Below are 20,751 nucleotides of genomic sequence, written 5' to 3' on the forward strand. Positions count from 1 at the left end.
CTTCTTCCAGGACAGGTGTTGATTCTAACAGACAACACAACTGTCATGTGGTACATCAACAAGCAAGGGGGAACACATTCTTATCCTCTATGCAGGCAAGCAATGATTTTGTGGGAGACTGCTCTCAGTTTACAGCTCAATCTTCAGGCAAGGTTTCTGCCAGGAGCACAGAACTCCTTAGCAGATGTGTTGAGCAGAGGAATTATGGATCCCCACGAGTGGAAATTGGATCCTCATGTATTTCAGAAATTGACAGTGTCATGGGGAACTCCAGACATAGATCTGTTCGCTTCTCCACTAAACCATCAGCTGCCAAAGTTTTGCACGAAAAGGTTTCATCCCACAGCTTGGAGACTGGATGCTCTTTCTTTCAATTGGAGCAATCTTCATGTGTATGCCTTTCCACCTCTGCCTCTCCTCCCAAAGGTACTTCTGAAGGTCAGACAGGACAAGCCAAGGATGATTTTAATAGCTCCAGATTGGCCTCGACAGCACTGGTACCCATTACTAAGAAGTCTAGTACGGAAGCCTCCATGGCCTTTGCCTTCGATTCCACACCTGTTGTCACAGGTGGACAGACATTTGCTCAATGTCAAGCTTCACTCTCTGCACCTAACAGCCTGGCATATTCTGTTTTGAACCATAATGGGCCTCCACTTCCTCAGCATGTTTTGAATGTTATTTTGGAAGCTAGAAGGCCTAGTACAAGGAAAGTGTACGCTGCTAAATGGAAGAGATTTTTATTTTGGAGTGCAGCAAAAGATTTTGATGTTTCTGAGCCTAATTTGTGTGTGGCTCTTCAATATCTTACTGAGTTACTAGACAAAGGTTTGTCTTTCTCTTCTATTAAAGTTCATGCTGCAGCAATTTCAGCTCACTATGATTGCGACCCGCCATTGTTTTCTCATCCTTTGTTCAAGCAATTTCTTAGAGGGGCAAAGAATATAAGACCCCCACGAAGAGCTCCTACTCCTGCTTGGGATCTCAATTTTGTGTTGGAGAAACTCACTCTACAACCTTTTGAGCCTGCAGCTACTGCTGAGTTGAAATATTTATCATGGAAGACTGCTTTTATATTGGCCATTACCTCTGCAAGAAGGGTTTCTGAATTACAAGCCCTTATGGCAGTTGAGCCTTTCTTGATTTTCCATAAGGATAGGGTATCATTACGTACTAATCCTTCCTTTATGCCTAAGGTGGTTTCTAGTGTGGCTTTAAACCAGACTATTCATTTGCCTACTTTTTATGCAAATCCCCAAAATTAAGGGGAAAAGATTTTGCACACTTTGGATGTACACAGGCAGTTGCGTTATTATTTGGACAGAACTAAAGGGTTCAGGCAGTCTCAGCAGTTGTTTGTTTCTTTTGCTTTGAGTTCTCAGGGCAAGCCTGTGTCAAAACAAACTATTTCTAAGTGGATTGGGTTTTGCATTGCTTTCTGTTATTCCCATCATGGCAAGGAGGTTCCAGCTGGGATTAGGCCTCATTCCACTAGGGCTACTGCCACTTCCACAGCTTTTTTGAGGGGAGTGGCAACCAAGGATATTTTGGAGGCAGCTACTTGGAGTTCTGTGCATACCTTCTCTAGGCATTATCACCTGCCACTTTACTCTAAGTCCAGGGCTGGTTTTGCCACTGCGGTTTTGCAGGGCATTTTGGCAGCTCCTGCTTCCTTATAGTTAGCCATCCTCCCTTATCTCTGCTTTGGGATTCTACCCAAGTGTAAGGACTGCAGCAATGTGAGATGAAGAACATAGTACAGTTTTGTACCTACCATAAATGTAGATGTTCAAGATTCACATTGCTGCAGTCCAATTTACCCTCCCTCCTTCCCTCTGTACTTGGAGGTGGTTGTGTGGGTTGGGTTGTACATATTGTGTATATTGTATATATTGTACATATAGTTAGTGCAAGGGTGGTTGGTTATTTGTTTGCTGTCTTTTGGTTTTGACCTTTATTTTTAAGGTCTTCTGACATCTGGGGCAAGAAAAGACTGAGGATATGACGCCGGTCATGCGCATTTGTACCCTGACGTCCTGACGTCAGTTAAATGCGCCCTGACCGACGTCAGCCTTATACTTTGATATTCGGGCCGACCGTGGACAGCGGACTACCCAAGTGTAAGGACTGCAGCAATGTGGATCTTCGAACATCTACATTTATGGTAGGTACAAAACTGTACTTTTCTTTAACCGGGCAGCATATGGCATCTGTTTGAGCCCTTTGATCCTCTTGGTGAGGTACTTTTGGGGTCTTTCCAGTTGCTGCAGGAGTCTGGTAAGGTACATCCCAAAAGGGGCATTGTACTCAATTATGGGCCTGATGAGGGATGAGTAAAGAGGCACGATGACCTCCCCTGATCTAGATGTGAATCCCTTAATGATTAGGTGGGCTATATAAAATGTTTTTCTAACCACTTTGGCCACGTGGTTGTCAAATGAGAGATTGCTATCAACTTGGGTCCCCAGGTCCCTAATTACTTCTTCTGTACTTAATGGATTACCACCTATGTGGTAATTTGTGGGCACTTTGTTTTTGCCAAAGGGATGACTATACACTTTTGGCTTAGCTTGAGGCCATGGCTCTGGCACCAGTTGTCTGTTTCTATGAGGCCCTTTTGGAGGATGCTTGTGTTGGCTGGAGAGTCGATTATAGCGCCCAGTTTGCAGTCATCTGCGAACTTGGTCAGCCACAGTCCTTCCGTGTTGGCCTGTACCTCCGAGAAATATATACCGAACAGGAGAGGTCCCAGGACTGAGCCTTGTGGGACGCCACTTGTAACTGGTTTGGAGTCTGACATGGCTCCAGCAATTCTAACCATGTGGGTTCTGTCCTTGAGCCAGTTTGCAACCCATCTAGTGACATAGGGGTTTATAAAGCTGGTGAGCTTATCTATAATGCCCAAGTGGGGTATTGTATCGAAGGCTTTTGCGAGGTCCAGGTAGGCTGTGTGGACCACCTTCCCCTCGTCAGTGGCCTTGGTGACTGTTTCAAAGAAATCGACCAGGTTTAAGAGGCAGGATCTGCCCTTAACAAAGCTGAACTGGGTACGATCCAGTGTCTGTATGTCCCCAATATCTTTTTTTATGAGGTCCATGATGATCCTTTCCATAGCTTTGCAGACCAAGCTAGTCAAGCTTATGGGGCGATAGTTTCCAGGATTCGTTGAGGCACCACCTTTGTGGAGAGGGACCACTGTTGCTGTACGCCACTCTTTGGGTACATATCCTGTGGTAAGGCTGAGATTGAACAGTAGTTTTATGTTTGGGTTTAGCTCTTCTTGGAGTTCATGTAGGACACAGCCCGGGACACCGTCTGGTCCCATTGATGCTGTGTTTTTTGCTTTGGAGAGGGCGGCTCTTACCTGAGCATCTGAGATGTCAGGGGGGCAGCACTCTGCTGGGATAGATATTTGCCCTTTTGGTGGGGAGGGGGGGAGTTTGCGCTGAACCTGTCAGCTAGGATGTTGGCAATGTCTGTGGGTTCGGTGTATTTTTTGTCATTTTGGACTAATTCTGAGCATATCTGGGAATTCCCACCCAGAAAGCCTTGTGATTATCCTTAGTGTCCTGTGCAATTTTTCTCTCGAAGCTGGCCTTAGACGATTTTATGAGTGCCCGTAGTGTTTTGCTAACACTGATCAGAGATGCCTTCCCTTTTTGGGATTTTGCTCTATCATGTAGTAGCTTCCTCCTTCTATTGTATAGTTTGTTTATGGCTGGGGTCCACCAGACAGGACGTCTGTCTTTGGAGGATTGGGTCTTGGTTTTATTTGGGATTGCATGATCCATGCATTCCTGAAGGTGTTCATAGAATGCGTTTATAAAGGATTCTGTGGTCTGGGCCGTATTTTCCACAGGCCCGGGGGCTTTGAAGGATTCCACCTCGGTTTTGAGGAGTGTGAAATTTGCTTTAGAGAAGTTTTTCACTGTGGTTTTCTGGGCAGGGGGTGGGGTCGGGATGTGAATATCCAGTGAGATTAGTTTATGGTCTGATCTTACCAGTGAGGGATACACTTCTGGTCTGGAGCATAGAGTCCCCATGTTGGTGATGATCAGGTCCAGTATGTTTTCCCCTCTTGTGGGAGTGGTAACAAGTTGTTCCATAGTATTTGAGTTTTTAAATTCTAGGAACCTTTGAGCTAGGGTAATGCTCCCAGTCTGTTTTTGGTAGTTGAAGTCGCTCAATATAATGGTGTTTGGAGAGACCTTCATATTTTCCAGTGTTCTCAGGAAGGCCGAGTGGGGTTCCTGGGTTCGGGAGGGTGGTCTGTAGCAGGCTATAAACTGGAAGGCAGTTTTACCCACTGTTAGTTGCACATGGATAGTCTCTGATGCTTCGTGCTGTGCCACCAACCTGGAGGTGTGGGTATCTTTGACGAATATTGATACTCCCCCTCCTTTTCTGGTTCGGTCCAAGTTTTGGGGCCGAAAAGCATGGTATGAGGTATAACCTGGTAGTGCTGGTGTGCTCTCGGGAGCCTTGAACCAGGTTTCTGTTACTGCACAGATATCGATGTTCTCCATGCTAAGGAGAGTTTCGAGTTCATGCATCTTGAGGTTTAGACTTCTGGTGTTGAGTAGCATTACTCTTAGTTTCTTATCCCTTGTGATACCTTTGGAGGTGGGTTTGTCTTTTGAGCCTTGCCTAAAAAAGGCACTATGGGGGTAGCAAGAGCCTTTGCCAATATCCGAAAGCCCAAGGGTGACAGGTGCAAGCCGTCCCTAGCGAAGCATCGTGGCCTGTCGAGCATGCCATCCCAGGCTGACAGGCATTGGATCCCTTTTGAATTACACCAATACTTAAGCCAATTGTTGAAATTGATCATCTTGTCTTCATATTGTGGCATCATTCTTGGTGAGGGTAAGATGCTACTCAAGGTCAGGATTATACTGGCCTGGGCCACATGCTCAGAGAGCTTTTCTGCCTCTTTTCATGTAGTCCAGGGAGGTACTTCTCAGGTCATTCACACCAGCATGGACAATGAGTCATATTTGTACTTGCCTTGGAGTGACCTGAGTGCTTGTGTTATGTGGCGGATCCTAGCGCCTGACAGGCAGCTCACCGTGACCTTCTCCTTGTTCAGCCTGGTGAGCGGGACATCAGTGTGCCTGACGATAGGGTCACCTGTTACAAGTGTATCAGGTGTGTTGTTTAGCCTTAAGGGCTGTGACTGTTCGGCACACTGGCTTTGTGAGCTATGTGTTGCACGTGTTTTGTTTTGGGGTAGTGGTTGCTTGGGGGTCTGCTTTGGAGGTCTCTCCTCCTTAGGCAGATTTTTATTTAGAGCCTCAGAGTATGTTTTTGTGTGTTTGTGTTTGGTTTGCTGTCGTGGTAGGTCTATGTGAGACTGGAATTGTAGTGAGTGTGGTTTCCTTCTCCTCCTGACAGGTTTTGCCAGTGCTGAGTTGAGAGAGCTTAGCCTCCAGTTTGGCTGTATGGTTGCATCTCTCACATGTGTTGGAATTTGTTGGGAGGAGGAGAGGGTTGTCTGTGTACATGAGACTGTTGTAACATTGCCTCAAGATTCCCAGATTCACCAGCTGGACGGGAGAGGAGATTGACAACTGACCTTTGGACATGCTAGAATAGTATTGGGAATTCCTTTGTAATTGAAAAAAAAAGGGCCAATGGGAAACAAGGTACTCAAGGGGAGTTTGTGAGGGTGTAGTGCTTTTAATTTTTTAGTGCTGACTTATATAATTGCTTTAGTGAGCAAGTGCCAGGTAACTTAAATGCAATGTGTTACAGGTAACTTAAATGCAAAAATGACAAACAGTAACTTTCTTTCAAGTGAAACAAGGAAATAAGTACAGTAAGCAATGCAGATGTCACTAGGGATCCACAGAAGCGCTGAAAAGCCGCGTTTTAGGTGGAATTAGCGTTTCAGGGAAATAACAAGCATACAAACAAAGCTAGATTCAGCAGGCCTGGATCTAGTCTATGCTACAGCAAACAAGGTGTACCAATTTAGTAAGAAACAGTTCAAATATGCAGGCACTATAAGCCTCTAACCAGAAATTCCCAGCTCAGAAGGGCAGAGTCCAGCCTTTCCTCCCACAAGAGTGCAGACCACGAACCTTCTTAATGTAAAATAACTGGTCTGAAGCCCAAGTGCTTAAACCAGAACTAATACACTTTTAGAATAACAGACACTGAGCCCTCAATCAGCAGTTCCCAACTTAGAAGGATGTAAGCTACCTGTCCTGCCACCACAGTGCAGGCCATAAACCTTCCTAATGTAAAACAACTGGTCTGAGCCCAAGTGCTTAATCCAAAAGACTTTGAATGATAGCTACACTTTAATCAAGGTACTACCAAGCAGTAATAAATACAGTTGAATACTTTAAAGAATGCCTGGATTAGTGCTCAAGTTATACAAACAAAACTAGATTCAGCAGGCCTGGATCTAGTCTATGCTACAGCAAACAAGGTGTACCAATTTAGTAAGAAGCAGTACAAATATGCAGGCACTATAAACCTTTAACCAGAAATTCGCAGCTCAGAATGAAAGAGTCCAGCCTCTCCTCCCACAAGAGTGCAGACCACGAACCCTCTTAATGTAAAATAACTGGCCTGAAGCCCAAGTGCTTAAACCAGAACTAATACACTTTTAGAATAACAGACACTGAGCCCTCAATCAGCAGTTCCCAACTTAGAAGGATGTAAGCTACCTGTCCTGCCACTACAGTGCAGAGCACAAACCTTCTTAATGTAAAACAACTGGTCTGAAGCCCAAGTGCTTAAACTAAAAGGCTTAGAGTGAGTTACACCAAGCAGTAATAAATACAATTGAGTACTTTTAAGATGACGCAAAAGCAAAATAAAGTAGGAAGAAACACAAATACAGTAAAAGCAGATACTTTTTGGTTTTTTTTTTTTTTTTTGTTTTTTTTTTTTGTGAGTGAGTGAGCAAATGAGATGGGCCCAGGAGGAGTATCCAAGTGCAAATTTACAAGAGGAGCGGGCAGTTTCAAAGCCACCAAGATTAACACCAAGACAAAAACAGGGAGGGTGGGTGGGGACCTACTGAAAAAACAGTCAACTTCTAGCTAGATATTGCTCAATGCAACACAAACAAATTACTTTAAAAAGTGCAGATAAAAGTTACTTCGCTACACTTATGCGTTCAATTGATATCATGCAGGTCTTAACCGGCCAAAGCTCACAGTTTAAACAGAAGATAATTCACTGTACCACTTGTATAAGACAGAAACTGAATAACAATGAAGGAAACTACTACCCCCACCCATCACTGGCTATGCAGGTTTTTAACAAGCCTTAACTGAAAATACCACATGCACTACTGAAAAACGTCAACTTCTAGCTAGATATTACTCAATGCAACACAAACAAATTACTTTAAAAAGTGCAGATAAAAGTTACTTAGCTACACTTACGTGTTCAATTGATATCATGCAGGTCTTAACCGGCCAAAGCTCACAGTTTAAACAGAAGATAATTCACTGTACCACTTGTATAAGACAAAAACTGAATAACAATGAAGGAAACTACTACCCCCACCTATCACTGGCTATGCAGGTTTTTAACCAGCCTTAACTGAAAATACCACATGCACTACTGAAAAAACAGTCAACTTCTCATTGCTCAATGCAACACAAACAAATTACTTTAAAAAGTGCAGATGAAAGTTACTTAGCTACACTTATGCGTTCAATTGATATCATGCAGGTCTTAACCGGACAAAGCTCACAGTTTAATTACAGCATTCAGTCTTCTTGGGTAAGAGTCTAGCAGTATGGCACATCTTGACTTGACAGTATTTGCCACTCTTCCTTGCAAAAACACTCCAAATCTGTCAGATTGCGAGGGCATCTGTAGTGCACAGCCCTCTTCAGGTCACCCCACAGATTTTCTATTGGATTTAGGTCTGGGCTGTGGCCGGGCCATTCAAAAACTTTAATTTTCTTCTAGTGAAGCCATTTTTTTGTTGATTTGGATGTATGCTTGGGGTCATTGTCATGTTGTTGAAGGGTGAACTTTCTCTTCATCTTCAGCTTTCTAGCAGACGCCTGAAGGTTTTGGGCCAAAAGTGACTGGTATTTGGAACTGTTCATAATTCCCTCCACCTTGAGTGAAGTCCCAGTTCCAGCTGAAGAAAAGCAAGCCGAAAGCATGATACTGCCACCACCATGCTTCACCGTGGGGATGGTGTTCTTTTGGTGATGCGAAGTGTTTTTTAGGCAAACATATTTTTGGAATTGTGGCCAAAACGTTCAACCTTGGTCTCATCAGACCATAACACATTTTCCCACATGCTTTTGGGAGACTTGGTGTATTGTTTTGCAAATTTTAGACATGCCTGGATGTTTTTTCTGTGTAAGAAAAGGCTTCTGTCTTGCAACGCTTACCCCATAATCCAGACATACGGAGAATACGGGAGATTGTTGTCACATGTAGTACACAACCAGTACTTGCCAGAAATTCCTGTAGCTCCTTCTGTGTTGCTGTAGGTCTCTTGGCAGCTTCTCTGGCCAGTTTTTGTCTGGTCTTTTCATCAGTTTTGGAGGGACGTCCAGTTCTTTGCAACGTTACTGTTGTCTCATATTTTCTCCACTTTTTGATGACTTGTCTTCACTGTGTTCCATTGTATATCCAATCTTGTGTAAAAACTTTTTGTACCCTTCTCCTGACTGATACCTTTCAACAATGAGTCCCTTTGATGTTTTATAAGCTCTCTGTGAACCATGGCTTTTGCTGTAGCAGGCAACTGAGTAAATATCATGAAAATCCTACTAGGACAGCTGAACTTTATTTGGGGTTAATCAGTCTCTTTAATTGATGGCAGGTGTGTACCCATGAAGACTGAATGTTGTAATTAAATCAAAAGGTGCTTCAACAAAGTATTAGTTTAAGGGTGTGCACACTTATGCAATCAGAGTATTGTACAATTTTTATTTTTTATGTTTTCCTCGAACAGATTTATTTTTTTCTCAATTGAATTGTACAGGTTAGAGGTCACATTAAAGGTGGTAAAAGTTTTGAAATGATTTATTGTGGTCTCATTTTTTATATCACAAAAAAATGGCATTTTAACAGGGGTGTGTAGACTTATTTTATATCCACTGTAGATCCATATATATCTATATATATATATGTACATATATATATATATATATCTATATCTATATATATATATATATATATATATATATATATATATATATATATATCTATATCTATATATATATATATATACACAGACATGCACACAGTTTATATATATATATATATATATATAGCTGTATAGATATACATATTCATGAAATATATATGCATGTATATGCGTGTGTGTGTGTATGTGTATATATATATATATATATATATATATATATATATATATATATCTATAGAGAGAGAGAGACACGCACATTTATTTATGTGTGTCTATATAGATATGTGTGTGTGTGTGTGTGTGTGTGTGTGTGTGTGTGTGTGTGTGTGTGTGTGTGTGTGTGTGTGTGTGTGTGTGTGTAGGTATACCATCATAATGACGGCAGGCACATCATTAAAACACCTTCCGGGAACTCTGAACTATGACTCCTCAAAACCGCGACTGCAGATACTCCGAATCACAAAATCTCGCCCCCTTTTTGACCTCTGGTAGCACTTGTTTCAGGTATAGAGCAGTCAGAACTGTCGACATTCACTGTTTGTCCGACTTTCTGATGTGTTGGCTGTACAATGTTTGCAGAAAAGTTTCGACCATGTGTGCAATTGGGGATGTGCCTTTTGACGTTATGATGGTAATACGAACACATGTACATATAAGCATACATGTACACACGTGTAGCAAATGTGTTAATTGCATCAAAGAATGTCCTTGGTAGTATGCAGTTCCTGTGGTGCCTTGGAGATGTACACAGTGTGTTTGGACCCATTGAAGAGATCTTCTTATTAGGTAGTCATTGGTGCTGAATGATGCCTCTGAGTCTGTGTGACATTAAAAATTAATTTTTTTCTTGAATAAGGAGGAATCCAGACTATGTTTTTTTATGCAAATCAAATAGACATTTTGTTTTGTTTTTGTATTCCCTGACAACCAGCATTGTGAACTGGAACATTCTTTAGAAAACTTTAGTGTCTTGAAACAGAATGATTCTGACAGTGTTGAGAACAGGATAAAATTCTACAGTCTAATACATATGTTTATTAGCACTCTGTATGTTATGTCAACTGCACTTGATGTTGAGTCTGAGGAAATTGGCTTAGAATGGCAGATACTGAACTCTAGAATTATTACTTTGGTCTGCAAAAATCATCCCTGGTAACATGAAATGTTTTCTGGTGTTTTGATTTTACATAAATACTTTGGTGCTGCGGTAGCGTTGTCGCCTCATAGCAAGACGTTGTCCCGTTCGATTCTCAGCTAGAGCGTCTTCTGTGTGGAGGCATACGTGAATGGGGCGTGCCTTCGTTGAAGGTTGTGCATCAGGGCTGGTAACCCGGTACGTAAAAATCCACTACCAATCATTAGCGGACCGGAGTTCTGCTGTGGGGACCCCTAACCGGGAAAAGCCGAAAGACATAAACAAACTTTATACCTGACATTTTACAAAATCTATGTATATATTGGAACATTACAGTAGACTGATCTGTGCTGTAGCTGAAATATGCATTACTACAACACAGGTTGGAAATGAGAGTTTCTTGATGCTTAATATATTAAAGTAGTTGATTAAAGAAAAATATGTAGTGTTATAGGCATTGATTTTTATAATTGTTTTACAAAATGTTTGTTTTTTAGGAGCTGAAGAAAAAATTCTTGGTGAGTTTCGTGAGACGCACCATCCAGCTTCCCCTGATTTCCATTTACAAGCAATGATTCAGTCTGCTGGCAAACTAGTCCTAATCGATAAATTGCTTCCCAAAATGAAGGCTGGTGGCCATAAGGTGCTGATCTTCTCTCAGATGGTGCGCTGCCTTGATATCCTGGAAGATTACCTCATACAGAAAAGGTAAGGCATCTGCTGGCTTGTGCATTAACGCTCCAGTAGCTGATTCCTCTAGTTGTCTTTAACTTTTTATGTTTGGATTGTTATGACTTGTTCCAGAAGCTGCTGTTTCCATAGTGCTTAAAACAGTACTTTGAGATCCTGTCTTTGTTCAGTAAAGTCACATGGACAGCATTACTGTTTGTGCTGTTCATACCTAGTGCTCTGCAGCATCTCTTTTGTTCCCTGCAGCCATTTTGCACTGCTTGGTTACTTTTCTTTGTCAGAAAGCATGTCAATTCAGGAGTTTGATGAGTGCTTCTGTGTACTCATACACTTCTTTAAACTGAATCTGTTCTTGCGGCTACACTTTTCATTTGCTGCTCCTTCCCTGAAGTGTGCCATTTTTTGATGGTCTGCATTTTCTGCTTTCACTGTTCTTAATGAGAAGATTTTGACAGGGACCTACCCAGAGATAATTCCTATGACAGCTGCTGGTAGCTCTTCCTTCCCCATTTACTACTATCATCTCATTGTTTCACCCATTTTTAACTGTATTCTTAGTCAAGATAATGCCGTTCAACCAAAAACAAGGTCACCCAGCCTGCACTGAGTTGCACTGGTCCTTGCTGAAATCCCAGCTGTTCCCACTTCAGGCTACACTTTGACCCATCACCTTGATCAAATTGCTGATGATAAATCTACATTTTTTCATTTTTCTTTAGTTTTCACATGACCTGCAGTCCTTATTCAGGATTCCACTATCTTTGGTTCAGCAAGACCATTTTTTCTTGTTTTATTCTTAACACAATTGTCTTTGAGACAGGTTAGTAAGTTAGAAAGGGTCTGTCAATTTTCAGCAAACTGCTTTCACTAAGGCTACAGCGAAACTCGTGCTTGCATTTTTTCTGGTTATTGCTCCCCGGTAAGCATCTGCATTGCCCTAGTCTGCACTCGGGCATTAAAGTTTTGCATTAGTTTGCATCTTAGAATTTTGATGATATGGTTAGCTTGTTAGACTGCTTAGTTTTCATCCAAATTTCAATGCACACTTGAGTTGTACAGTGGTGTGTATTACAAGCTAAGTTGCTAACAGGCCATTACGTGACAGGAATTTTGTTCTGTTTCTCAAAGAACACCTATTACATATTTCATGATTTCATCTTTCCTGCCCAGGACAGTGCTTGGAGTAGCTGGGAGGTATTGTCTAGCATGTGGGTTAATATAAATAAAAATTTCTACTATATTTTCTAAACACATTACATATGAGAAAATACACATGCAGTCCAGCTAGTCTGCAGTATTATGCACGATTATGTCATTCTTTTTAAAACTATATCATACACTTTTGCATGATTTTTATTTTGTTTCTCAAGGTCATAGAATATACAAGGTAGTCAGTCCAGTGGCCACGAGGACTTCAACAAGTAACTACCCTTAAGCTTTGCCACCTTTTTCAAGGAGGGTGAGGGCCTGTGAGTCCTTAGTAAACTTAATGTACCCATCCTCTCATCCAAGTTAGTCTTGAAGGAAGACATTCTTATTAAATGTTACTGTACTTGTGGTTTTCTCTTTGCTTTGTTACCATTCTTTTGCCTTCCTTGCCTTTTCTGTTTACCCTCCCCCTGAACACTTCCATTTGTTAATAATCCTGCCTTTCCCTCCACCCAGAGGTTCAAGTTCAGTACCCTGTTTTTCTCCCGTTTCTCTCTTCCCTCTGGGTGTCCGTCTTCTTCTTTGTACTCCTTGCCGATCCCTTATTTCCTTCCACTTTTACAACTTTATCTGTACCCCTTTCTTAATGTTCTGCTTTATTATCTTTCAGAGAGGCTTCATTGTTTTATTTTCTTTGAATTTTTTTATTGATATCCCATTGCTGTGGTATGTGGCACTTTATTCCCCTGGTAGTATCAGCATCTGGGCTTTTTTTCATTTCTGTGCTTTTTCTTCTTGTATTTTCAGTTCAAATAAGTATAGTTTCCATCTGTGCCTAAACGTGTGGTGGTGTATTTTATCCCATTCTTGTACTTTTTCCTTCCATATTCCTTTTTTCCTATTCACATTCAAAAATCATGTGTAATGTCAACCTCCCCCCACCCCCACGTTCTGCATTTGTCTTTTTCTTTCTTTTTTTGTTTTTTTTTTTTTGGGGGGGAATGATGTACCATCTCTACATTAACCTAAATTGCTCTTCATTCCAGTATTAGTAGAGTCATTCATGTGATCTCCAGTATCCCTCTAGCTTCTTTCCATTTTAGATTGCCCCCATATAAACCCTGCTTCATTTTCTCCCCAGTTTCTTTCCATTTATTCCTTCCCCTTTGTGTGTTTACTTGTTTACTTTGTGCCTGTGTATCATCCTTCTCCCTCCCTTTCTGTTTCCACCTTTCACATTTCTCTAGTGGTACTTCCTGTTTCACCTTTTATTGATTCACGTCCTTTGCAGTTTTGCTTATTGCTTTTTGTAATCTTCTTCTTCCAGTGCTTTTATTCCCAACAGTTTTTAAAAGCTTTCTATATTCACACAGATTTCTTTGCCACGCTTTGTCTAATAGAAAGTGTAGGTTTTCGTTTCCTGTTCAGCTTTAGCCACCATCTTCCCCCTTTTCTGGTAAATGTCCTAGATTTGATACCCTCTGTTTTCTGGTTATCTTCCCTTTTTTCCCTTTCCAGCCTTTTTCTTTCACATAGTTTGTCTAATCATAGGTTAACAAGCTCCATTGGCATAAAATAATAAAGCCCTGGCAATGCCCAAAATTACCAGAGTTCATTTAGCAGCTAAGGCGGTTGTAGAAGGTGGCACAGAGAATCTGTGAACTGATGGGGCTTACCAGACTAACTTGGGGGGTGGAGTTTGATTGGGACGCACTCTCCATGGTAAATGTTCCTAGTGCATACAGGAGATGACATGGAAGGAGCTTGTTTTCAGGTGGGTCAAATCTCTTGGTCATGCCACTTACTCAGGACATGCACATGTATTTTAAGACTGATTGCGTACCTGTTCTTTAAATGTAATAGAGCATGGGCGGGAGAGAACTGAGGGCTTAAAGTGCATTAGTTCCCTTGTTTAACAAATTTAATGAAGTTTGGTGTAATGTACATACCATATACAGAATCAAATTATATAGTTTTTGGTGCAAAAAGTTAGTTTTTGCAATGTGTTTTGTGTATAAGGAGAACCATCTGAATTTTCTTTGAAGCAGAAAATTCCTGATTGATAATTAAGGTGACATTTATTTGTGCTTATGAAAAATAATTCTGCATATGATTGGCACAGTAATTGATCCAATGTTGCTTATTCATCCAGTTCAACCCTTGGTTTGTTGGATGTCAGATCTGACCAGATCAGGCTTCAGCAACTTTTCCTAAAGCTGTGGGTCTGAGGCTGTGACTCCACCCCCTACCCATAATTCCCTCATCTCCATTCAAATACTTCAGATCTCATTTGCCGTCTGATTCTTCAGAATTGTTTTCTGAGGTCTATGATTTGTCACGATAAGTCAGTTATTTCTCTGCTAATAATATAAAACAGAAATAACTATCACTGTTTTAATAATATGCATTTCTCCTTTCCTAACACTTTGTAGCTGTATAGTATTAGAGTAGTTATTCATTAATAGCTAGTAGTAGTAATATTATTAAGTTGCAAAGTGTGCTATATGAGAATTATTTCTTGATAAGGTAATTAAACATTTTTTCTTCTAGTTTTTTTAGAGGGAAATACTTGTACAGTTCTTTAGAAGAAGTTTGACATTTTTCCACATGTATTATTTTTGGTGTTATTTGTTTTACATTGATGTCCAACAAAACCCAAGGGTTTTATAAGTGCTTGTGTTCGTAAAATTCCACTTCAGGATCCGCAATTTTTTATTGTTTGGGCTCTGCCCACCTCAAGGCAAATTGTGATATTTATGCTTCTTTTAGAATTAAGGCCATTCAAGACTGCAAAGAGAAATTAATCTTAAAGGTTTGCTTCTCCTCAGACAGGGTTTTCTTCTTCTCATCCTTCAATGTCTAGTATTTCTAGACCAGCTTCAGCTTCACCGGTTAAGAAAATGGACAAGAAAAAGGAGAGAGAAGTCTAACAGAAAATCAAAAGATCGAGAAAGTTCAGAGAAGGAGAGTAGAGAAGCCTAGAAAAAGGTCTCTGGATCTGACAGATTCTTTGGGTCTAGCACCCAAGACTCCGAGGGAAGATGAATCCACCACTCACTTGGATCTGATCTCCCTCACCTCATGCAAGACTTTTCCCAGAGCCAGTGAGTTCTAGACTCCACTCCCCATTCTACAAGAGAGGTGGTACTTCAGGCCTGTGTTGTGGCATTGTCTTTAAGGTCTTTCCGGTCCACCAGAAACCTTACCAAGATGGGCATTGTTTGAATGCTGTGGAGATTCCTGAGGACACAAATCCAACTGGGGTTTCTCTGAGTTCTTTTCCTCTCGGGCACTTGCGGTACAGGTGCAACTGTACCCATCCATTGTTCTTTCCGGTACTGGTCCATCTCTATCCCCACAAGTCCAACTCCTTTCCTATGCACCTAAGTCAAAGACAACAGCTCAAGGAACTTCAGCTTCATCAACATCAATTACTGTCTCAGCTCTGATTCTTTTGGGTTAAGGTGAGTCTCAGAACCAAAGCATTGTTACTGGGGCTGTTATGGTGGAGTCACCTCTGAAGTTTTCAGAGCCATCTCTACTTCTAGGGGCTTTGGCTCTCAGTAACTTGAGTCTGAGGTCAGCCTGGGAGCTGACGCCAGTTGGTGCTGGGGTTGTTTCTTCTTCAGATAGGATGGATATTCTTCCGGTTCTGATTGTCTACTTTCGAGGTGTTTGGGTTTTGGCTAGGCCAAGAAGTCAAGTGCAGTCTTCAAGTTCAGATCTGTCCCAACTTCTGTTGGATTCTGTGACTGAGTGCACTCATTCAGATTTTCGGAGACAGGGCATTTAAGCATAGAGGATACTAGACACTCGAGATGATCTGAGATTCCGCTGAGACAAGTTCCTAGAAAACAGACTTCCAAATGAAATCCTAGATTCCTGTCCAGACTCTGTGACAGAAGACAGATCTGGATAAAAGTGAAGGTTCTCCAATACAGCTGATAGAACAGCCAAGGCAGCAGGCACCTTCATTATCATGCATTGGTACGCTTGGATGTGCCTGCACAGTTTTGCAGAAGGTTTTAAGATGTCCTTCATTAATGCTCTGTTCAATGGTTCCAGACTTTTTAGACCAAAAGTTAAAAGGACACTTACTAAAAAGGACACTTACTAGGAGTGCAAGATGGCAAAACCCCCATCTGCCATTGAAATCCAGATGTTCTTCATGTTTCACTGTTGCAGTCATTACATTTGGGTTATCTGCTTTGCAGTGGCCCTCAGTCGGCCTGATTAACAAAGTCTTGGGTCTTGCGTCGGTTGCTGTCCCTTCTTCCATGACGTCAGGGGTATAAAACATGCAGCCGACACCATTTCTGTCAGAACCCACCCTTCCGCAATCTCATGCTTGGGGGGTGTAACCTCCAGTTCCAGTCTCTGTTCCGACTGTGTTGTTGGTCCCGCCCTCGGATCCGAGGATGACTACCGCTCCAAGCTTGCTTGAGGCTCCCTCCCTGGGGGGGGCGGACCGTGTGGAGCGGGGTGTGACTCCAGTTCTGATTTTGTCTTCTTCGGATCTGGGCTCCCACTCCTCTTCAGGTGGGCCCGCTTTCCGGGTGATGGAGATGGTGCTTGCTTCTAGCAATCCTCCTATGTCGGTTATTCCCCCAGTTCCTTCTGAGCGGCAGTTGTCAAATGCCACCCCCCCCCAGGACTCTGAGAGCACAAGGCCCAAGAAACCCCTGTCCAGGGTATTTCCCTTTGAGACTTCTTCAGATGCTCCCACCGAAGAACCCCTTCGGAAACGGGCGTTTAAGAGGAAACACATGGACTCCCCAGAGGAGTCCCTCACGAAAGATATGGGCTACGATGATGGGGAAGGATCCCCACAGTCGCCCCCTGACAATGTCTCCTTCGGAGACATCATGGAAATCTTGAAACAGAGGGCTGACTGGAAGCCCTCCAATCCTTCCTCGGAGGAATCCGTATTCCTGCAGGCCTTTTGCACTCTGCCCTCTACTTCTTGGGTGACCCCCCCGTCGATGAGTTGGTTAAGCTCATTGTGCAGCGGGCATGGAAGAATCCTGGACACCATTGAAGCCATCCCTAGATCATCAGGTAAGGTACTCTCCCCTCTAGATGATCAACCCCATTGGTCTAGAGGTTTGCCAGTGGACGCTGTGGTTATGGCGGCAGCCACGAAAAAGGACCTTGCGGAAGAGAGTCCAACTGTTCACCCGCCTGACAGAGTCCCGGGCAGTGGACAGGTTAGGGAAATGAGTGTTTGTGTCAGCGACCTTTGCAGTTAGGTCTCTGAACTTTTTGGCACATTTTACGAGGCTCCAGAGAGATCTTATCTCCGAACTCTCCGGAACCCTCGCAGGCCAAGCATTGGATGGCGCACAAGATAAAGTTGCTTCCCAACTTGCCACCCTAGAGTCAATATCCAGTTCATCCATGAGGTTCCTGTCACATGCAACTGAAGGAGTGGCTAGAGCTGTGGGTGCAGGCGTAGTCATGAGATGCCACCCCTAGATGCGCATTTGTGACCTAGCGGACTCCTTCAAGTCTTCCTTTTTAAATGCCCCTATCGAACCATCAGCTCTGTTCAGTGCTAACGTCAAGGATACATTAGCCAGGTGTGAGCAAGACGGGAAGACCTTGTCTGCTGTTGGCCTATGCTTTTCCAAACTTCAGCATTGCTTCTCCAGGAATCAGAGGAGTGGGAAGATGTGGCACAAGAAGTCTCGAGGTCCTTTCCGTGACGCACGTGGTGAGGACTCCTCCAGAGGCAGAGGGGGTTCCAGTAATGGAAGATTCCTTTCGGGGCAGAGGGAGTTCCTGGAACCAGGGCTCCAGAGATTCCTTTTCGGGTAGACAGTATCAGCGCTCCTGAAATGCTGCCTGATTGCTTTCCTCTGGAAGCAGTCGGGGTGCGTTTTTCTCTGCACCAAGCTGCCTGGCTCTCTATTATAAACGATCAGTGGGTGCAGAGAATCATTACTAGAGGCTACCATATTCCCCTAATATCTTATCCAAGACCTCCAAAATCCCTTCCCGATGTTCCACCCAGTCAAAGGGAGGAGGCAGCTTCTGAAATACGAAAGCTATGTCAAAAACTAGCCATCCATAGGTTCATAGATTCATAGGTTCATAGATTAGTACTAGGCTAACTGCCCTTGCGAGCCATTTTAAGCCTAGCCAATTATCCCTTGTGAGACTCGAACCCTGTACCTTGTGTTTGTAAGGAAAACACCTTAACCATTAGGCCACCCTCCCAGCAGGTCCAACAGGTCTCCCCAGATCAGTGCGGATTAGGGTCCTACTCAAGATTCTTTTTGGTGCCAAAGATAACAGGGGACTGGAGGCCCATTCTGGATCTCCGCTAACTAAACAAATCGGTAGTTCAGACCAAGTTCCGCATGGTCACGATTCAAACCATCCTTCCCTTTCTGCGCGAGGGTGTGTGGATGTGCTCGTTAGATCTCCAGGATGTGTATTACCATATCAAGTTGGACAAGCACTCCAGAAGCCTTCTTCGCTTCCAGTTGGGAGCCAATTGCTAGCAATTCAGAGCCCTGCCTTTCGGTCTCTCGACGGCCCCCAGTGTGTTCACAAAATGCCTTGCAGTGGTAACAACTCTTCTGAGACTTCAGAGATTCCAGGTGTTTCTGTACCTAGACGATTGGCTCCTCTCCGCCCCCACCAAGCATCTACTGGTCAGGGCCCTCCGCTACACCCTGCTTCTAGCAGAGTTACTGGGCATCAACACACATTGGGAAAAATCCAACCTTCAACCCTCACAGCAATTGGAATTCATAGGGGCAATATTCAACACCCAGTCAAGCCTGATCTCACTTCCTCTTCAAAGGCTTCAGAGATTAAGGGCACAGATTCAAGTGATACTCTGTCGAAGAAAGGTGTCTGCAAGGGAAGCTCTCCAAGCCCTGGGGTCTAAGGCTGCAGACATCCCTATTGTTCCCTAAGCCAGACTACACATGAGATTACTACAATGGCTCCTTCAGGCCCAGTGGATACCCAGTCTTCACTCCCTGAGCTCACAGATTCTCATCACCAACACTTGCAAACTAGATCTCCTCTGGTGGATGAGTACAGACAGAAATCTTTAGTGTTGCCCCTTCCAGTCTCCCCAGCCCAGTGCCACAGTGACCTTGGATGCTTCCCTAATGGGGTGGGGAGGCCACTTCCAGGGAAAGTCAGTCTAAGGCACGTGGTCCAGTGTAGAGGCCAATTTGCATATCAGTGTCCTGGAGTTAAGAGCGGTGCTATTGGCATTGCAAGCTTTTCATCCGCTCCTTCCATCTAGAATGATTGCTGTCCAGTCGAACAACATGTCCGTGGTATGGTACATAAACAAACAGGGAGGGACCAAGTCCTACCCCCTATGTCGCGAAGCCATGAGAATCTGGCAGTGGGCGATGGCTTCCAACCGCTTTCTGATTGCAATGCATATCCCGGGGCGCTCCAACATGATTGTGGACAGGCTGAGCAGATGCATTCTCCATACTCACGAGTGGTCTCTCAACCCAAGTTTGGCGGCGGAAATTTTCAGCCACCAAAGAAATAAACTTTCAAAACCGGAAAAACAAACTAGCGAAAACCACCGCTAATTCAAAATCCAAGAACTCGACTCAGGCCAGTCCAAAATGTAAGAAACAAGAAAACAAATGTTATTAAGCCACAATAAAAGCTTTTCGTTAGTGCCTTGCACTAACTTCTTCAGACAATCAAAACATTCGCGCCATTGGAAAAGGATTTAAATACCAGCATTAAGACACTTAAACACGCCCCTTGCTCTCTCTTTAACCCCTTAAAGATACAGATCAAAGCTTACTAAGGTGCATTTGCAATTCTCCGTTAACGTAATGAAAAACTCATATTCCAAAACTGTAATAATAGCAGGCTTTAAAACTGAAAGTAAAAAGCCCAGTATTTTGATTATTAAACTGTGTGATAAATGAATATATGAAAAAATACATAAAAAAAAAAATGTGAAGAAATAAGTACGTGAAGTAAAATAAAATAACAGTGTTCAACCTGCAACATAAATACTAATAATGAAAGCGCGGCACTTCCTGATCAAGGATTACCTATACATACATTACATCTTGCCCGCTTTCAAGTAAAATAACTAATAGAGTCAATATAATAAATATGATGAAATTAATACATGCTGTCCTAAGCATCTAAATAACTAGAATAGCTAAGTAAGAAAATTAAAAATTATATTAATCATATCTCACTAATTAATAAAAGACACCATATGATACGAATATAAAATATAACATGTGACATATGATATAACGTAGATTTAAGCTACTCAATATAGGTTTGATAGTATCATTAAATGAAACTAATGACAAAAAAAAAATGCACCTAAGTAAGCTTTGATCTGTATCTTCAAGGGGTTAAAGAGAGAGCAAAGGGCATGTGTAAGTGTCTTAATGCTGGTATTTAAATCCTTTTCCAATGGCGCAAATGTTTTGATTGTCTGAAGAAGTTAGTGCAAGGCACTAACGAAAAGCTTTTATTGTGGCTTAATAAAATGTGTTGTTTTCTTGTTTCTTACGTTTTGGACAGGCCTGAGTTGAGTTCTTAGCTTTTGAATTAGCAGTGGTTTTCGGACATTTTCAGCTGTTGGGGCCAGCCATGCTGCGACCTTTTCTCCTCCCCCTCAAAC

The 20,751-nt window shown here is 42.6% G+C and overlaps 1 protein-coding gene across 1 annotated transcript in view; it reads left to right on the forward strand.

The window, feature by feature from the left end:
- Positions 1-20,751, forward strand: part of CHD9 (chromodomain helicase DNA binding protein 9) — a 2,842,495-nt gene that overhangs the window by 1,645,471 nt on the left and 1,176,273 nt on the right. Inside the window, exon 16 of the mRNA XM_044082017.1 lies at positions 10,769-10,979. Coding sequence (XP_043937952.1) covers positions 10,769-10,979 — 211 coding nt within the window. The remainder of the gene's footprint in view (positions 1-10,768; positions 10,980-20,751) is intronic.

Source organism: Protopterus annectens, chromosome 8.part1 (genome assembly GCF_019279795.1).
Source record: "Protopterus annectens isolate FY-2018-M chromosome 8.part1, PAN1.0, whole genome shotgun sequence".
Classification (NCBI taxonomy): Eukaryota; Metazoa; Chordata; order Ceratodontiformes; family Protopteridae; genus Protopterus; species Protopterus annectens.